Source organism: Solea senegalensis, linkage group LG11 (assembly GCF_019176455.1).
Source record: "Solea senegalensis isolate Sse05_10M linkage group LG11, IFAPA_SoseM_1, whole genome shotgun sequence".
NCBI classification, from domain to species: Eukaryota; Metazoa; Chordata; class Actinopteri; order Pleuronectiformes; family Soleidae; genus Solea; species Solea senegalensis.
The window spans coordinates 14,460,690-14,480,301 of record NC_058031.1 but is presented as its reverse complement, the minus strand read 5'-3'; the positions used below and the strand labels follow the sequence as shown (position 1 = coordinate 14,480,301).

The following is a 19,612-nucleotide window of genomic DNA, read 5'->3' as shown; positions in this document are numbered from 1 at the left end:
CAGAAAACTGTCAGCTTACATTTATAAAATAATAATATGTTTCCCATTTCCCGTCATTATCAGGAAAACAGAAATCAAGAAATGGTCCTGATTGGATTTCCAGAGATAAAACCCTGCTGGAGAGACGGCTGTCACAGAGAGAGGACTCCTCCGCTCCCCCATCCCTTTCAATAGCACATAAGGAAACAATGATAGCCTTCGGAAAGCACGTTGTTCTTCTTCTTCTTTGAAACATAGCAGCCCAAGATGGCGACCTCGGCAAAGCAAGGCCCCTCTCATGGATAGTATTTTCAATTGCCAATCAATTGCCCATAAGCCTTTTAAAAACATTTTTTTAAAAAACAACAAGAGACAGAATGTTGTAGCTCTTTTTGTGGCATGAACCCAACACCTGAAGTTCCACAGTGCCAATGCATGTGATGCAGACTTTCTCAGGACAGAGTCGACGCTCACCCTGTTGTAAGTTGACGTACCATCAAAATAATATTGGAGACACTACTTGAAGTGGAATTTCCTACATTGCATCGCTTTACACAAAGAATGCATGAGAGCAGGTTCTGAACGAGTGTGATCCCACATTCTCAAAACACCAAATACTGAGTTCATTGAGGATGACTGACTGTTACAAATTGATGAATAAGAGACAAAGACAAAATATATATATATATATATATATATATATATATATATATATATATATATATACATATACATATATATACACACATATATATATATATATATATATATATATATATATATATATATATATATATAGACATACTAGAATGACGCAGCCTGATGCAACACAGTTTGTATTCCACCCCAGTTCAATGCTTTTCTTTAAAAATGCTATGCATGCATGTTACACAAGATAAATTTGGAACCATCAACAAGATCCATAAACAAATAGCTTATGCATGTGTATGTGTTTTAATTTTGTGTCCTTTCTTTTTTGTTACAGATTTTAAACCTCCTCCACAGCTCTGGAGGAAACTGCTCATTATTACTTCTCAGATGAAAAAGAGCTCTCAATATTAATTTCGCAAAAATCTCATGAGCATGGAAAGATGCATGATTGCAACAGCTAACTAGATTTGCTGTTAAGTGCATTTCAAGGTGTGCGTACGTGCGTGTGCGTGCCTACACATGCAGAGAGGTAAGACCGTTCTATCGGTGTGTGGACGTGTGTGATTTCTGACGACGCAAACCTGATGTATGTGTGTGTGTGTATACGTGTGTGTGCATGTGCACAGTGAGTGGGTATGACTGTGCTGCCCTGGTTTCAACTCAGCCGCTCCTGCACTCTCACATTATCATACAGAGCAGACGGAGTGCGTGTGCTGGGTTGTAAAACTCTCCTCTGCTCTCTGACAGTCACCCCCTCATCTCCTCTCCTGCTGAGCTCCCCCTGTGTAATCTGTAGACTGCACACGTACACTGCCTACCTGAGTGGGAGTCTCTCTGTTGGTGTACAAGCCTGTGTGTGTGTGTGTGTGTGTGGCAGAGGGTGGCAGAACAAGTGCAGCACATAGGAGGTCTCTCCTAAAAGTCCGTACATTCACAAAACACATTTCAAAGTGTGTACTCGCGACGTGTGCACGTGTGAGTCAAGCATGTCGGCAGAACATGGCAGCCGGGCAATCTCTGTGTCTGTGTCCTACTGAGCACAGCTGACAACAATCACCTGAACTGGAATGAACCAGACTTGCATAACTTTCCCTGAGATGGTCGTGGCTGGTACACACACTGGATCCAAAAATTCAATTAAAAGTGAAGCCCGGGAAGTAGGAGGGAAGACTGGCCACCAAGGGACGACGCCACTGGTTACAAAAAGAACTCCATTTGAATGGAAGCCTATGGGGAAATGGCGCTACTTCTCACTCGATTTATAACATCAGTAAACATTTTCCTAGGAAGTTAATGGTCTCATTCACTAGTTTCAAGTCTTGTGTTAATCCTGTCTTACTTTGGCGGAAAAAAGATAAGACACATGTGTGATTTATATCATTCAACAGGCGCCTGACGTCTGTGAACTTTTGGTTGCTAACACTATAAAGGTGCTGGTCAAATAGTGAATATCAAAGTTTGTTTAATAACCAGAAGTTTGTATAAAGGAATTTTTATACAAGGTCTTTAAACTGGTATATAACAAATCCACTGTCAGTATCAGGGATCGGTCCAATTCCAGGTGCATGTACTCGTATTCCAAAACAACTCTGATACGACGACATTGGCGATGTGGCAATGGTGGCTCAGTGGTAGAATGAGCTGTCTTTCAACTGGAAGGTTGTGGGTTTTATTCCTGGCTCCGCTTGTCCTTTGGTAAGATGTGTGATAGAAAAACATGCTGCACATAGACGCATTGAACGAATGTGTGAGTGAATGGGTGAATGGCAAAACTGTAGCCTTGAATGGACGTCAAGACGACGTCGATGCAAACTGTTTACCATTTACCACAGTGTGCCCCCTGCATTCATTCAGCAGCAGTGCACCGCTGTGCTGCTACAAAAATTTCACACAATCCTCGGTATCAAGGGGCTGAGCATTTCCCCTGGTATTCATTAGGAGCAGCACATGTTTTATTTTAGTTTGGTGTGTGTCTGTAGAGCACTTCGCTGTTCTCGCTCCTCCACTCTCTCTCATGTTGGCATGGCTTCAAACAGGCACGCACACACACACACACACACACGCACACACACACACACAGCAAAGGAGACACAGCTGGAGTGAAAGTAAGAAACCTGGTCTGTTATGGGGGATAAATACTTCTCGAACATACAGTACGAACATAAGTCGACCCAAATGTGAAAGACAGGCCGAAATATCAGCACTTTCTGAACTGTACTGCTACTTATCCTGCGGCCACACAGTCTGCCACAGCTGCTCAACCTGCACCAGGTTTGCCCTGGCGCAAAGCACCTGCAGCCCTGAACAGCGCTAGAATGGGGATTATTGTGATGTTCTCCTCCTTGCACAGGTTTGGCGTGAAACTAGATCAAAATGTAAACCTACAGTGAATATATACGCATCCTGTAGCACTTAAGACGAAAGCTAAAGCTATGCTACATCTTGTGTTAAGGAAGATGAAGAGACAGAATATAACACATGTTTGTTACCCAACCATTGGGTATAAACAGGGAATATTGCAAAAGTACAGTACTGTGCAGCAGCCATAGGCCACTATTAGATTAGTTGTTTTAGAAATGCTATTATGAACATACAGTAAAATGATACTCAGGCATTTAGCTTTGTATTGCTAGAATAGGGGTAGTATTTTTGAAAAAATTTGCTTCCTAACCTCAGTTTCCCCTGAGTTGAGAAATATTTTCAGTGGGACTATGGGAAGCACGTATGCAATTTTAAAATAACAAATTGTTTACAAAAAAGCAGCTTCTACAGGGTAAAATGTAAAGTATTTAGTGTGACCTACCATCACACTACAAAGGATTTATTAATTAACTAATTAATTAGACTGGTAAAACCTGTGTCTGTCCTACTATTTCACGTCGACAAACATCTGCTGTGGAAAAGGTCTATTTGCCAGGTTTATTCTTGGGCATTGCATACACATGTTGTATGAGTTCAACTCTTTATTTAAAATATAACTTAAATATAACTTTCAGTCAACTAACATTCCAGCCTAAATTATTTTTACTGTAATGACATCATTAATTGTCTTGGTACTCATACAAGTACTCATACTGGGTGGGAGTCAATACAAGTACTCATACTGGGTGTGACAAGGGCTGGTGAATAGGGCTGGTGCAGATATGTGACTGGTGTATGCTTTAACTAGAAATACTGCCGAGGCTTGACTTTGTTCCAGTTCGTAAACAGGTCAGTGTTTGGAAAATCCATCTCCTCCACAGATCTGTTGAATACTCCACTGTCCTCTAATGACTTGACAGATAACAGTCTCAGTATAAAGAAAGAGACAAACTTACTGGAGAAGTATCTCAGAGCCTGGAGTTCTTCACAAGTCCAAACATGGGATTTTGTCAAATACTGTCGCACTGACAAATACAAAAATATACATACGTTGTGTTCATTTTAGTTGTGTTGGTTCAAAAACATAGCCCAGTGGGGGTAATGGGTCCTAGTTTACAAAGCATCTAACATTGCATCAAACCAATTAAAACAAGTGTGCTTATCCAAAATCCTTCACCGTCAACACTGCACTTCCCCAGGTCCTGGCAAATATGCCTGCCAATATTAAATTCAATCAATGGAAGCAAAGACAGAAAGTCAGATGGAGATTTGTGGATAAATTAGCAGGATGAACATGAAGGAGGCAAGACAACTTGGGATGATGCATCTTGCAATTAACTCCCTGCACTGATATCAAGTTATGTGAATGTGTATACACAAAAAGCACAATGCCATTAGTAGAGCGCTTTATGACGCTACTTGAATGCAGTGTCACACAAATCGCTGAATATAAAGGTGTGATTATGGGACACTAACCCTGGCACCCAAACCCAACCAGAAGGACAGCAGAAATGAGCTGAAGTCAAAGAAGGACGGAATTGTCTAAATAACCCCCATTGTCTCAGAAAACTGAATGATTGAATCCCACATGCAGGTAAGAAGCTCAGCCAACACAACCTGGCTTGTATCATAACCTTTTTGTCTCCATTTATGGCATGCATCTCTGCTGAGGGAATGGTGTATTGAAGATTACAGACTGGGAACAAACACAGGTTCGTGCAAAGGAGAAAAGGAAGAGAGGAGTGAGTGGCCAAAGGAGTGAAGGGGAGATGAAGGAGGAGGTGGTGGTGGTGGAGTGCAAGTGCTGGGGAGACGAAGTTAGAGAGTGAAAGAGTGAGAAATAATGAGAGAAGAAGAAAAATGTTCCCGCTCTCAGAGAGATGAATAGGGTGATGGTTTGGAGACAGCCTTTCAATGTGTCAGTGAAAGGACTATATGCATCCCCTTCTTCACTAATAAGGTAGAGAATCCCCAAGACACATCCATAGGGATCTATTCATTTGTATCCAATAACACAGCCAGCCACCTTTCTGCTCATATTAGCCAGAATTTGCATAGCAGCATTTACATAAGGATTTAATAATGTCATCTGAATGAGACAATATACACCTGCCAATCATTCCCGGTTCACTAAAAGGTTTCTGTGCTCTTCCAAGGTACAACAGGATCAGCTTTTTGCATTTGGAGCTCAAGCAACGGGGCTGGGTTTGGGATTATTATTTGAATCTCATATAAAATGTGATTTCTTCTAATCAAATTTCACTTTAGATTTCAACACGTTATTAATAACTAAAACAGGCACTCTCTTATGAATACTTGGGTGTCATTATTGACCAAAACTGGTCTGCAAAAAGACAAAACAAAGGATCTATTTCCTCTGACGCCTTGGGTCATATGGGGCAAGTAAACAAGTTTTTTTGTTTTATACCTCTGTGGTAGTGGGTGTTCTGCAGTACTGTAACACCACGTGGTACAAATGTCTGCCCATTGCTGTGAAACCAAAACGTCTTCATCAAATAAAAAGCAAAATTGTAGGTCAACCAGTTGAAAAACTTTATGAATCATGTTGAGACTGGCTAAGAACATGACCTCTGACCCTAACCATGTCCTGAACCATGAATACAAACTATGACCATCTGGCTGAAGGTACAGGGCTCCAGTTTTTTACCAGTCAATCTTGAAACTAAATGTGGGACTTTAAGGAGCCTTAAACACTAGCATCTGCTCCTCTTATAATGTGTGTATTTATGTTTGTGGTTCTTAGGTGATTGTAATGTTTAATGTCTGTTGTTTTTCCTGTCCCATATGTCCCATTTGCAAACAAAGCTGCGGTGATGCAAGACAAATTTCAGACATGTTCTGACAATAAAGTATTAACATACCGTATCGTATAACTATAAAGATTTGACTGCGATCAGTAATCGCCTTTTTACTGGCTAGGACGGTAAAGAACCATGAGGCCAGCGGGGTCATACTTTTCACATCTGCACAGAAGCAGAGATACACAAGAGTCTGTGTGAACCCTACATGGAATGCGTGCACATGTCTGTCTGCTCTTGTTAGGTCAAAAAATACAACAAAGGAGATGGCATTCAAAGGAACTTGCTTAAGGTTATGGGAGAAAGTCCGCTAGTACCCACACGCATACAACTCAGTGCCCTCAGTGCATAAAGAAATACAACTGAGGACTATGACATATACATTTTATAACGCAGGAAAGAAATTAAACTCATCAGAAGCACAATGCAATCATTTAATGACCGCAGGTGTGAGAGTGAATGGATGTTTGTCTCTGTGTGGCCCTGTGATGGACTGGAGACCTGTTCAGTCTGTACCCTGCCTTTCACCCTATGTCAGCCCCATGGCCCTCGTGTGGAGGATAAAGCAGTTGACGATGAATCACAGCGATCTTCTCAGTTGAAGCACTGACAAGTGTTGTTCCTCATCTATCCTCCAGTTTACCTTATTATCTCTGAGAATGTGTCTTATATCATTTCATAATTGCACCATTCATATCTTGTATTCATTTTTAACCTCACTCAGAATGGGTCAGAATTTCAGTTTAGGACCACACGCGTACGCCTACTTTTGTGCATATATAAATGAGGCCCTTGGCCATTACAAGTCACTTCAACATGAGAATATGAACATGAGTGCAATTAAATACTGAAATAGTAGCATTCACCTGTGCAGTTATTTGAATTCACTTTTTTATGAGCGACCTGCTTCAAAACTGGAGGTCAGAACACGCTCGACAAGACTGTAGAATCAATATTGTGTACTTTGTACACTTTTATATAAAATCTGTTAATAATAGGAAACTGAGTACTTTGACATTCTGGAAATCAGACCGGTCTGTGAGCAGCTGTCATAGAACACACATAAAGAGCAACACCATAAAACAAAGAAGTTCATCTATGGACTTACCTTCCACCCGCTGCCCGCCTCCCGGTAGTAGGGGAAATTGTCACAGATCCACTGGTAGATCTCACTTAGGGTCATCCGTTTGCGTGGTGAGCCATTGATGGCAAAGGTGATGAGACTGGCGTAGCTGTATGGCGGTTTACCGTCTCTGTGCTGTGCGGCCTCCTCCTGATCTAGCGTTGTTCCCGGATCCAGATGAACAATTTTCTTGCCCAGCCCTTGGCCATGATGGTGACCGTGGTGGTGGTGTCCATGGTGGTAGCTGTGGTGGTGTCCTGTGTCTGCCTTCTGGATGGCCGCCCTCATGCTCAGCTGGGGGAGCCAGTCCATTGAGGTCAGGCTACTCTCCAGCTCAGAGGTCATGGCGCTTGTAGATCGAGAGGTGAAAAGGGAAGGTTGAGAGGCTCAGCGACGTGGCGTGTGCAGGATCTCCCGTTGGCTCACTGAATGGGTGCTGTGCAGCAGCCTTGGCTCAAGTCTGGAAGAGCAGGAGGTTTGTTTACTACGCCTATTCATCTCCCTTAGCGGGAGCAGAAAGCACATTTGGCAGAGACACACAGATGATAACTTCCACATTATTTTCCACACACTGTGTAGCTTTGTATTAATGGAAATCTAAATATTTTGGCATGTTCATCACGTTGTCTTTAACACTGACTGCACATAATATGATATATAATGTGAGCTATGGATAAGACGAAAGCACAATCAAACTGTTTTATTCCATAAATTACACAGTGGGAGGGAAAGCTGTGGTGGACTAGGCATGAGTTCAGGGTCTTACTCTTCCCATTCCTTTCCATCTTTCTTTGGGCCAAAGCATCTGGGCAAGTCAGTGAAGTGAAAGGTAGAGTCTTCCCCTCGTGCATGTTCACAAGCTCTTCATGTAGCCACTGCGATGGCCGCTGCTGCTGCTGCAACAAACAAACACAAAACCACACAAGACGGTGAGCTTGCTCTGCCAGACTGCCTTCATAAGATATTAATATCACACAAGCGCTCAACTGGCCTCGGCATCTGTCCAATCCCATTAAAACTCTTCTCCTTTTCTCTCTGTGTTCTGTCTATCTGGATTGCCTCTCACTCTCCTTCCCTCCAAAGTGGAAATGGCAATTGGATCTGCAGAGTGACTAGGAGCTGAGGAATTGTTTTCACAAGTGCCTGCCAAATGGGGGAACAGCTCGGGAGGAATTCAAACCCTCTAGAGGAGCTGAAAGACTCGTCTCCTTCCCCTCCCTGTGTAACCCCCACACACCGTGTTCCCATTCTCTGACTCTCGACGTGCCTCACTCTGCTGTCAAGTCCCTGCCCACCCCTGTACGCCGCGCCTCCCCCCGCATCGGAGATCCATCGGAGACAAAACAAAAAAAAAAAAGCATTTTAACTGGATCGCTATTTTTAGAGTGGCGCTGAACTTAAAATGTGTCTTGTGCAAGTAGCGTAGGAACTCCCTTTTTGGCTGGTGTGGACGACTACAAATAATTTCATTCAGGACAAAAACTTGGGCATTTTGGTATGCATGAGAAATGACACACTAATTGCTCTGCACTTCTCTCACTCGCAGGACATTAAAATTGTCATGAATTGTCATGGAGCTCATGTTACTCGTCATCACTGGAGTAGATGTTAAATTCGTAGCGCGCAACAAACTTCTGGAGTGTCTGGTGCTTCCAGAGGACAAACAAGGGTTTGGCAAGATGTCAAAATAAACTTGATAAACACATTTAAATTGGTTAATATAAATACTTATTGTGATAAGTGTAAGATAATTGATATTTGCTCCAAAATGAAATTAAAGAAAGAAAAAAAAATCATTTTGGACATTTCGCAAACTATTCAAACCACTAGCCCTCCAACAAGTTTGGTAAAAGAGTCAAGGCAGAGTGAGGGTCAAGGCTATGTGTGAACAATTAATAATGCCTCAATCATTTTGGCCTAGACACAGAAATCTAAATCTGAAGCATCATCTACCAATAACCTTCAGATGTCCTTCAGCAACAAAGAGCCTTTTGGCCCACGCATTTTCCAGTGTGTGAGTGTATATAATCAAGATGGGAGAACATCACGAGTCTGCTCGTCAGGAGGAACACGATCCCCCTTGTCTCTCTTTCCACCAATGCCCCTGAAGAGTCACATACGGCAGGATTAAAAGGAAGAGGGGAAAAGCCTCGCCTGATTACAAGTAAAAGAAAAAAAAAACCAAAACACATTTTTAGCAGCAGATTTATCAACCCAAAAAAGCCAGGAAGTGGAACTAAGGAAGGAAATATGCCTGGTGAGGCTTCTCTCACATCATCCCATCTCTTCCTCAAGGCCCTGCCTCTATGAGGGAAGCACATGCTAACCCCCCCTCCCCCAAATCCCAGGAAGCCATCTTAATTAGTGCACCTTTTTTCACTAAAGGGAAGGTAGCACTGCCAGTTGTAGTGGTGGTGGGTAGTTGGGGATGGGGGTGGTGACACACAAGACACAGAACAACAAGTACTTATTTTCCCCTCATTAAAAAGGAGGCACGGGCTGCAAATCAGCCTGCCACAAGCCTCGACCTGCTGTGCTGCCGTGGCGGATTTTTATTTTGTTGAGAAGTTTGGGAGCGTGGGCTGGCTGCATGGCGGCGCGATGTAGCTTTGCATCACCAGCCTGGTGAGCCATTGGAATGATGAGTAATAGAAGAGAGTGGAGAAAGGAGAGGAGGGGCTTTGATTTGGCTTCTGGAGAGAGGGCCTGCTGGGCGGGTAGACGCAACCAATTACCTAGTCGACTCAGTCAACTGGTCCCACAGTGACTGGGCTAACCTCGGCACTGTGTCTTTTGTTTCAGATATCTGTTGTGTTTCACATCAGCCACAAAGGCCTTTGTGGTACCAGGGGAGAGAAATGATGAGTGCAGAGAAGGCGGCTCGGCTCACACTAAATCTCATCTTATCTCGGGGATATCAGTTTTCTATAGAAATGCACAGTATTGTATGCTTAGATCTTCGACTGCTACACTCTCTGAACACAGGTTTGCATGCTTTGCCAAAAATGTCCAATAATTGTTCACGGTCATATGAGTTTACACAGAAAAAAAAGCATGTGTATTTCAGTCTTTAATAATAGTTTTCCTTCTATTTGCAGAGGGCAAAACACGGTCTCACTTACACATATGCCACTATGTGTACTGTATATACTATAAGTATATACAGTACACTTATAGTATATATATACTATAAGTATATACAGTATATATATTTATTTATTTATTTTCCCAGTGCTCAACTGCACAGGCCTATTTAGCCTACTGCTGTATGTGCCGATATCCGATAATACATTTAAAAGCCAATATCTGCCGATGCCGATATTGTGCCATTAATATCACCATTTATTTCACTTAAGATAAGAAAGTCCTTTATTTGTCCTGAGGAAATGTACAATGTTACAGCAGCAAAGACAGTAAAGATAAAGATAATAAATAATAAACCAAAAATGACCCTATGAGACAACGTTAGGACTTATTCAGTATTAAAGCTTCGACTGATTAACTGCTGCTACACTTTGTTCTTTAATTTATTAAGAGATAAAGAGCCATTTTACATATTTAGAGCTAAATACGTAAAATGCTAGGCTTGCCCACTATTTTTATTATAATGATTAATGTTCCAATAACAATCTTGTTGTATGTAGGCATTGGACAACATGACAAATTATCTTAAGTTATTTGTGAAAATCTATCCATACTCTTTATTTGGTACATGACGTATGTTGCCAAATCATTATGGACATTAAAAAAATCACGCTACTAAGATACATATTTTTAGTTAACATTTTAAAGTGAAACATGAATTCCTGGAATGACTGCTAAGGTTACCCCTCGTGGCACTTCAAAATAAATCGTTGTACAGTATGTTGGCAAGCCGGATTGCATTTTCTGCTTCAACTTTTATTTCGGTAATGGAAACTCTCATAAATCGAGTAATTGTGAGAGCTGTAATGTATTTATGTGAGCTATTAAATATAGTGTAGAGCTGAAACGATTAATCGATTACTCAATTAATCAACAACTATTTTGAGAATGGATGAATCGGTTTGAAGCTTTTTTCATGATTAAAACAAGATTTACGATTGTTTAAGCTTCTTAAATGTGAATATTTTCTTAATTTCTTTGCTCTGGATAACAAAGAAATCATTAAAAGTGAATCATTTTGGTTTGCGGATAAAACTAGACATTTGAGAACATCATCATTTCCAGGTTTGATGAACATTTTTTAAGGTTTTCTGATATTTTATGGACCAAACGAATAATGGATTAATCGAGAAAGTAATCGACAGATTAATCGATTATGAAAATAATCGTTAGTTGCAGCTCTAATATAGTGTATTATACAATAATACCATTTTAAAAAAAAAACTAGATAAACTGCATGTTTAGCGGCAAAGCTGGAAATCTGTAGAGCAGAAATCTAAATTCACTTCAGAGAACTGCTGGTTAAAGAGGATTTGTTTGTTGGGGACTCATGGAGTTACGAACCAACAAAATATCTGAAAAACTGACTTTATTTAACTCTTAATCACTAATCGGGAAAAAACATCAGAGAGACATCAGAGAGCTGTGGTTGAATAGGAAATAATAGAAGTATTGTGGGGACATTCTGGCAACTCATCAAACAGAAAAGCAATGTTTCATTGTTCATGTCTCATTAGTCTGAATGATAAAAAAAAGAGTGTACAATAGCTCAGATTTTCATCTTTTACCTGAAGAAAATAGTGAAAGTTGAGAAATATTAGCTGACACATCCAGAGAAGAGTAATGTAAAAAGAAGAGCCACATTTCGCTGTTGACGAACAAGAAATCAGTCTCCTTGAAAAAATGTAAATACATTACTCCCCGCACTCACTGTGGACAAACCTTTCATGACTGGAAACATTGTGTGACTGAATGTATTCACCCATTAGTCTTTGTAGCTGTGATGCGCACATTCAGCTGTGTGCATCACTAACAACTAACAGTCCCCCGCTGCTAGCAGGCTTTTAGAGAGAGAGAGGGGCTTTACAGTTCTGCATTTTAATAGAGAAGTTTGAATGGAAAGACAGGGGGATGGGTGAGTGAAGGGGGTTGGGGAGCCAAAGGAAAGAGGCATCAAAATATTTTCAGAGGAAAATGAAGTAATGACAAAATACCCACCCCGGAGTGTGCACAGCCGAGGGGGTTTCTGGGAGGGCTGCCTTGGCAGGAGTACAGCTAATGTGTCAAAAGAAAGTCTGTAGGCATAGTGTGGGCTGTCATGTCTAGAAGTGTGAGCCATTCAAAAAGAAGGGGAAAAAGGTCCAAAAAGCAGCATTGAATGTCTTAATTACTTTCTGCTTCAGCACCAGAAAACATACCCTTGAAAAGGTTCAATTATAAGACATCAAGGCAAATCAGCTGCCCTTATGGGAGCTGCTTGCTCATCTCTCAATGGAGCTGGGTTAAGCAATTATCGTTTGATACCGTCTCCTTATTTTAAAAGCAGACCTGTGGAGACATTGATGTAATGCACCGTTTCAAATTTAAAAAGAAAAAAAAAACATTTGTGGACTTAGCCCTTCAAGCTATTGGTCAGGCAAACTAATTCCTGAAAAAATGATGAGGGGGATTAAAGTGGACAAATGTTTATCCATGACAGGACACTTTCTTCAGTGATTTCTAAAAAGTGCCTGCCTTCCCCGTGTCACTCAAGTGAATGCGGTGACTCCCCGACAGAAACAGAATGTACTCAGTTCACACCGTTTTCCTCGGGTCTGAAAGAAAATCCGATTGAAAGATGGCAAAAAAATAATAATCAGCCGGTTCCACTGATCCCCCGAGGGCCCAGAATAAAATATTAACTCACTACAAGCCCACACAGAACATAACACCTGAAAACATCTGCTGAGGAAGAGGGAGTTAGCGACCCAGAAGACTTACCACCGCCGACAAGGAAAAAGCTATCACAGTTCCAGATTCTGACAACGGCAAATTTGAAAAGGCATATTTTGTCATAAATAAAACATAGGAGTGCAACATTTCGGCAAACTCCCCCAGCGAAAGGTCCCAAGAGAGAGGTGGGGTACTGTTTGTGAACTCACACTTTGCACAGTGGGGCTGTAGCACTGCGTCACCACAACTCAAACTGCAGCCCCACATCCAGCACTATTCAGCAAGGACTAGTCCTCTTTAAAAATTCATTAATTTACAGCAAAAAATAGATTAAAGCCCCCAACTGCACTAACCTAAAAAGTTTGGCTGGTGAATAACATTAATAATAGAAGCGAATCATCCAAAAACCTAGAGGTCGTGGCTCGGAGGCATGGCTTAGGTTTTGTTGCGCTTTATAATGGAGAGTAATTTACATTTTTTAGAAGTGGTACAGCTTTTGATGCTTGTTTATAATTACATTGTTTTACATGCAAATTGTCTAACAATTGGTGCTCATTAAAAAATAACCAGTAGAGTGCAACAACGCTCTCAGCTTGTGTAAGACACAGGCTTTTTGCGTCAGGTTCACAATGGAAGCTTTGCACTGAGCTCTTGTCGCTTGCAGCGCCACTGCTGAGTTCAATCCAAATGACGGCGTTTAAAAGTGATCACTCCCCATCTTATCTTTTACATCTTTCTCTTTCAAACCAAAGCTGTGCTTTTCTAACAGAATCAAAGAGGATTTTGACAAGATAAAAGGATTTGCTGCATTCGGATTCAAATTAGGTGTACTTTCCAGCGGATGAGACAAAAATCACTGACTGGGAGCACTCAGAGAACTTAAAGGTACTTACAAAGAGAGGAAATCTGCCCGAGTCTAATGCGTTCACATTTTCACCAGATGATGAAGATGTTTGCTCTGGTGCAGTAGTAGGTAAATCAGCATCCGAGCAGCCGCGGATGAAGAGCCAGGGACGAAGGGCGGATTTCTTTCACACCCTGTCAATTGCAGGTGTCTGTCAGGTCATTCCAATGATCACTTTGTCTGAGTGATGATGTGAACAGCTGATTATTGATATGACATGAGGTAATTAAAATGACCTGGAGACCTAGTAATGTTGCAGTAGCCTGATAATTACAAAGGCAGATTAGAGGCGGGCAAAGGAAACATCCTCCTCCTCTTCCTCCTCCTCCTCTTTTTTGAGCCATGTTTGACCAAATGGTTCACTGACAGGTGCTGTAGTGAAAGTGGTCATGATGGTAAAAGAGGCGCAAATCTTTACAACTGAAGAGCATGGCCGAAGGGCGTCTTAATTGGTATTTTTGTTTGGTTTAATCAAGGTTACACACAGATGTGTGTGTGTGTGTAACAGCAGCGGTTGGCAAATGTGTTTACAGAGGTCAGTGGTGCAGTTAGGACGACTGAGCACCTTCTGCGCAGCATGTCAAAGTCTTGAGACTTCTGAATGACACGCGGTAACATTGACCGTGCTTGTGCTTTTCAATAAAATGGGCTCCGTGTGAAAACTGGAGACACACACAAGTACGCCAAGACTGTGTTCCTGCACGTGCCAAAACACAAATATAGAACTTTAAACTGTGTGGTTTGTTTATAAAATAAAAAAAAATAAGCTGCTAAACAAAACTCATTTTAGTCATAATCTGTGAGGAGTTCGGCATCTCAACTTCAACATCATATTTTTAATTGGGTGGCAAATCTTTCTCGACAGGCACGGGGAAGAGGCTGGCTGCCCAACTTTACTTTTTGAAGTCACACAAAAAAAGAATATATTACAAGTCAAAATGATTATGCAGGGATAGCACATAAAATCTTGACAGCCATGACTGATTTATACACTGGCATATGGAGTTCATCTATCAAAGTAACTGAGGTGTACGCAGAGTTTCCACAAATAGCTCTTAATTCAACTTTCAAAAGTCAGCGCCTCACTTGTTTCTTGGCAATGCATTTGCTGACATTGGCATTAATTACAGCGACCTTTCCGATGATAAAACACGAATCAGTAAAACATTATGAGAGTTCCTTCTCTTCACGTTTCACGCCATTCTGCATAACGATTTAATGAGGCATTTAGGGGTCTATGAGTGATCTACTGAGAAAGTCTACAATGGCAATCAGCAGTGAGTGTGGCAGCTGTTCAGCAATTAAAAAGCCAAATTACCCTCAATCAACACCATTTACAAGCGCAAGTAAATCTCAGAGCAAATAATGATGAGCGAAATCTGTTCAGACAGCTCTCATCTTGATAGGAATTAGTGGTGCATCCAAATCAGGAGCAGGGTACTCTCTCGAACACTTTACTTTTTTCTCAGACTGTCATACACAAACACATGCAACGCCTCCTCTTATCTGTACGTTTTTTGTAAGTGTATTGTAGAAGTGTGCACTGCAGCATAATGGAGAATGAGGACTCTTTTTTTGACGATAGGACTGAAAATAAATGCCATAGTCTTTTTTGAGAATGAGTGCACCATCAGAAAACTGATTTTTACAAGTTACAGAATCTGTCACCTCATTTACTTCTTTCACATGCATCAAATATGAAGCAGCATAGTCATTTCAATGATGTTAAAGTCGAATAAAATCTTAATTAGACGTCCCAAAATGTTGTATAATTGCATTATTCTGGATTTAAACTCCCTCCTTTCTGAATATCTCACTTGTCCATTTGTCCTGATCTCTAAATGTTTGTTTGGTCTTGGTATTTTGCAAATACTTATACATATATATATATACACACACAACAAAAATACATGAAAAATACAAAAAGGAAGAATTATTTGTCATCATGTAATCATGACACAATTAAGGCATGTCAGGTGTGAGTGGCCTCATTTCTATCCCCTTCTTCTTATCAGCCAAAAACACATCCAATGTATAATTTCACAGAAGGTGACAAACTTCAGTACAATTACGTTGACATCCCTGTGGAGGTGTGTGTAATCACTTCAAAAGTGTTTTCAGCTGTGTGCGCGCACACACACACACACACACACACCACTGTCTTCTGACCACTGACGTTTGCTGCGTCTCCAAGTGTCCGCATGTGACCACGACACAGTCACTGCGAGTGTAGAAGTTGACTTTATGTCACAGACAGTTTGCACGAAGACAGAAACGCTCCAGTGTGTGTGTGTGTGTGTGTGTGTATGCAACTCTGCACGTTTGCATTATGGTGACAGGCTGCGAACTATAAGTGAACCGCTTCCCTCTTTTTTTGGGGAAGCAGTGCCTGTTTCCCCCGGTAAATCCTCATTTACAACAAACCTGCACTCGTGTCTTGACATCCAGAGGTTCTACTCACCGTCGTGGCTGAACATGAGCCGGTTCAGTCTTTTTTTTCTCCCCTCCTCCTGCACTCTTCCTTCAGAAGCTCCAGACGCCAATCCTGCACTTGAAATTTCACCTCGAAGACAAAAGCTTCAACAGCGGCGTCCAGGAGGCGCTGTCACCGGAGCTGTGTGCGCGCACAGTGACAGAGTGTGTCCAGTCTGACAGGCGTCCAGCTGACTGATTGTCTGTGTGTCTGTCTGCTCTGGTCAACCGACTGTCATGACGGGCAGACTCGACCCCGCGTATTCGCGTTTGCGTTGAACTGCACGAAGATCCCGGGTCTGTGTGCTGCGCTCGTCTGCTGAACCACCGGAACTACTTCCAACCAACGCCAGCCGGAGCACGTTGAAGATGAATTCATGCACCACAATAGGAAAAAAATGAAATCACATCCATTCAAATAGTTCCCAGTTTCAGCAGCGGTTACGTTCCCTTTGGACAACACGTAGACTTACCACAAAGATATGCACCATCGTAAAATAATAACAACAATAATATAATAATAGTCTTCACCTTAAAACTTATATTATATTATATTATATTATATCATATTATATTGCATTATATTATATTGTATTGCAGTGAGTGAGTGAAACAATATAATACCCAGGCACCAAGCATCATTTCAGTAGTCAAACACCTAACTGCCACTTTATTAGGAACACAAGACACCTATTAATAAAGTATCAAGAGTAGCTTCCAGGCTTGATGTGTGCTTGAAGCTGTTTGTTTTGAGTTTCTGTTGCCATTTTATCATTTTCAATCCAGTCTATAGCCTTTTCTCCTCTGAACCCTGGCAACTACAAGGCATTGTTGCTGCCTGGCACCAAACAAACATGCCACATTTGTCCATCCATCTTCTACCGCAGGGCCGCTGTGCCACTCCCAGCTGACATAGGCAGGGTACACCCTTGACAATTCGCCAGTCCATCACAGGGACACACAGAGAGACAAACAACCATCTCACACTCACACCTATGGTCAATTTAGACTGTGCAATTTACCTAATCCCCAAATCTGCATGTCTTTGGACTGTGGGAGGAATCTGGAGAACCTAGAGAACATACCACATTCAAAATCAATTATATTCTCCTTTGTTTACATACAAGGTTTGATGTTTTCATTGTTATACAGTGATGTGCAAAGGTGTGAAATTCAGTGATCACTGGCATCTGTGTTGGAATGATGTGACTGAAAGCCTCACTCCTCCTGTAAGCAAACTGTCAAAGAGTCTTGAATAAACCTGGGGTAACAGCACATATGTTTTGATGTGAAATAGCAGGATAAGCACAGGTTTTTACCAATAATGTTGTAAGAAAGTGTAAGAGGCGGTCACACTAAATACTTCATACTTTAACCTGTAGAAGCTGTTTTCTCCCCCAGAACATTTATTATTTTAAAACTGCATACACAGTTTCCTGTATTTTCTGGATGTGTTCCAAAAAATGCATAGAATGCATTACTGAAAACAACAGATCTAATGGTGGCCTTAGACTTTTGCATAGTAGTGTATATATTGAATGCAAAGTGTAGGACTGGTGGTTTAACAAGTTGGGCTAAAACTGATTCTTGGTTTGTTAGTGAGGGTCATTTTAATGTAGAAGTGTTTGTGGATAACAATATCAGGCAAACATTGTTCCAAGCACAGTATTTTCATTCATTTGCAGCCACTTTATCCTCGGCAGAGAATTTCAATGAACAGTGATGTGTTGCTTTGGCGCTTCCTACTGGTGCTACATGGTTACAGCACATCTAAAACTGACTCTTCCATAGAAGGCCCATCATGAAAAAAATCTCACCAGCCACCACTGTATTAAGCTACACATTTCTCTCATCGTACATATTTTCCATCAAAAGAACATCTAGAAAAAGAGGGATGTGAGGCTCACGTCTGCCAGTCAATGACCAAAATCATTTTAAAGCTGTTGCTTTTAGGTTTTTGGGTTGTTTTAAAGACACAATTTGAAATGGCATTTGTCTTTAAATAAGACAATGTTTACCCCCTCAGTAACACATGTACAATGTTCTTTACTGGGATTATCAGCCACCACATACCTACATAAACGAGGCTGTCAGTGCCAATTTAAATAACATTTTTTTCTCTTGTAGAGATAAAAACTTAGACACAGTAACATAAGACTCTTCGTCACTGAGGTGCTAAATAGATAGATGTAACAAGAAGAGGAATATGACAGTTTCTCACGTCAGGTGTCTGTAAAGCTTGGATGTCTTACTGCATATAAAACATAAATAAACGTAAGATTCCTTTGCTGCTGTCAAAAGAAGAGCATCTTCATCTGGACATGAGCACAAACTTTACATTTTTAACAACACTCTGTCCCCCTCTTTAAAAAAACCTTTAATTATTCATTCATTATCTAACGCTTTATCACCTGCATGAGGGTTGTGGGCCAATTGGCCAATTAACCTCTGCATGTTTTTGGACTGTGGGGAGAAAACGCCAAACTCAACTAATGTGCCCTAGAAATAAAGTTGACTTGCTGTGAGGCAACAGTAGTAGCCACTACACCGCGGTGTGCCATAGAGCATTTGATCACAACTGGAGTTTGCATGTTCTCCCCGTGTGTGCGTGGGCTTCTTCCCACAGTCCAAACACATGCAATATGGGGATTAGGTAAATTGGACATGGTTGTTTGTCTCTATGTGTGTGTGTGTGGACCTGCGACCCTGCGATGAACCGTCCAGGGTGTACCCTGCCTATCGCCCTATGTCAGCTGAGATTGGCACAGGACCCTCTGGTGGAGGATAAAGTGGTAGATGACGGATGAATGAATGTATGGATGAGCAGATTTGAGGACACTGTGTCATTACAACTGTTTTTATGGACCACACAATGGGATGACACAATGGAAGCTTGAAAACTTAAATAATCAATAAATTGACATTATAGGAAACATCTTGCATTCAGCAGCTATACTTGGGAATATCTACATATTGTGAATATAAGGGAGGAATTCCATTTAAGGTAATTGGTGAAAACCCAAAAGACCTTTTGGGATTAGGGTCTATGTTCTCTATGTAATAAACTGTCTTCTTCAATCCAAACAAAACAACTCAGTGCTGCACTCATCTGGATGGAGTGGGTTCTTGCAATGGTTGAAGAACTATTTATCATATAACTGGAGGAGGATTATCAGAGCAGCAGTATGCTGCTATGCCTCGCTGAATTCCTGTTCCTTTATAAAACTTTGGGTGAAAGAGAATAAAAGATTATATAAACATACATACATACATATATATATATATATATATATATATATATATATATATATATATATATATATAAATATATATATATACAGTCCATCATTTTAAAAAAAAATACAGTAACGGTTCAATTACAGCCATGAAAAAAAAACAAAACGGTGTGAAATTTGGAATTCATTGACTCAAGTGTAATTTGTAAAT

General features: G+C 41.0%; 1 protein-coding gene across 5 annotated transcripts in view; it reads right to left on the bottom strand.

Annotated features, from left to right (window-relative positions):
- The window catches only part of LOC122777749 (forkhead box protein J3-like), a 55,046-nt gene extending 38,566 nt beyond the window's left edge, over positions 1 to 16,480 (bottom strand). For all 5 annotated transcript variants that reach the window (XM_044039186.1, XM_044039190.1, XM_044039187.1 and 2 more), the window contains exons 1-3: positions 16,155 to 16,480; positions 7,700 to 7,829; positions 6,919 to 7,393 (exon numbers count right to left, since the gene is read on the bottom strand). In XM_044039186.1, the coding sequence (XP_043895121.1) occupies positions 6,919 to 7,278 (360 nt within the window). In that variant the 5' untranslated portion in view covers positions 7,279 to 7,393; positions 7,700 to 7,829; positions 16,155 to 16,480. The remainder of the gene's footprint in view (positions 1 to 6,918; positions 7,394 to 7,699; positions 7,830 to 16,154) is intronic.
- Positions 16,481 to 19,612: the final 3,132 nt, after the last annotated feature.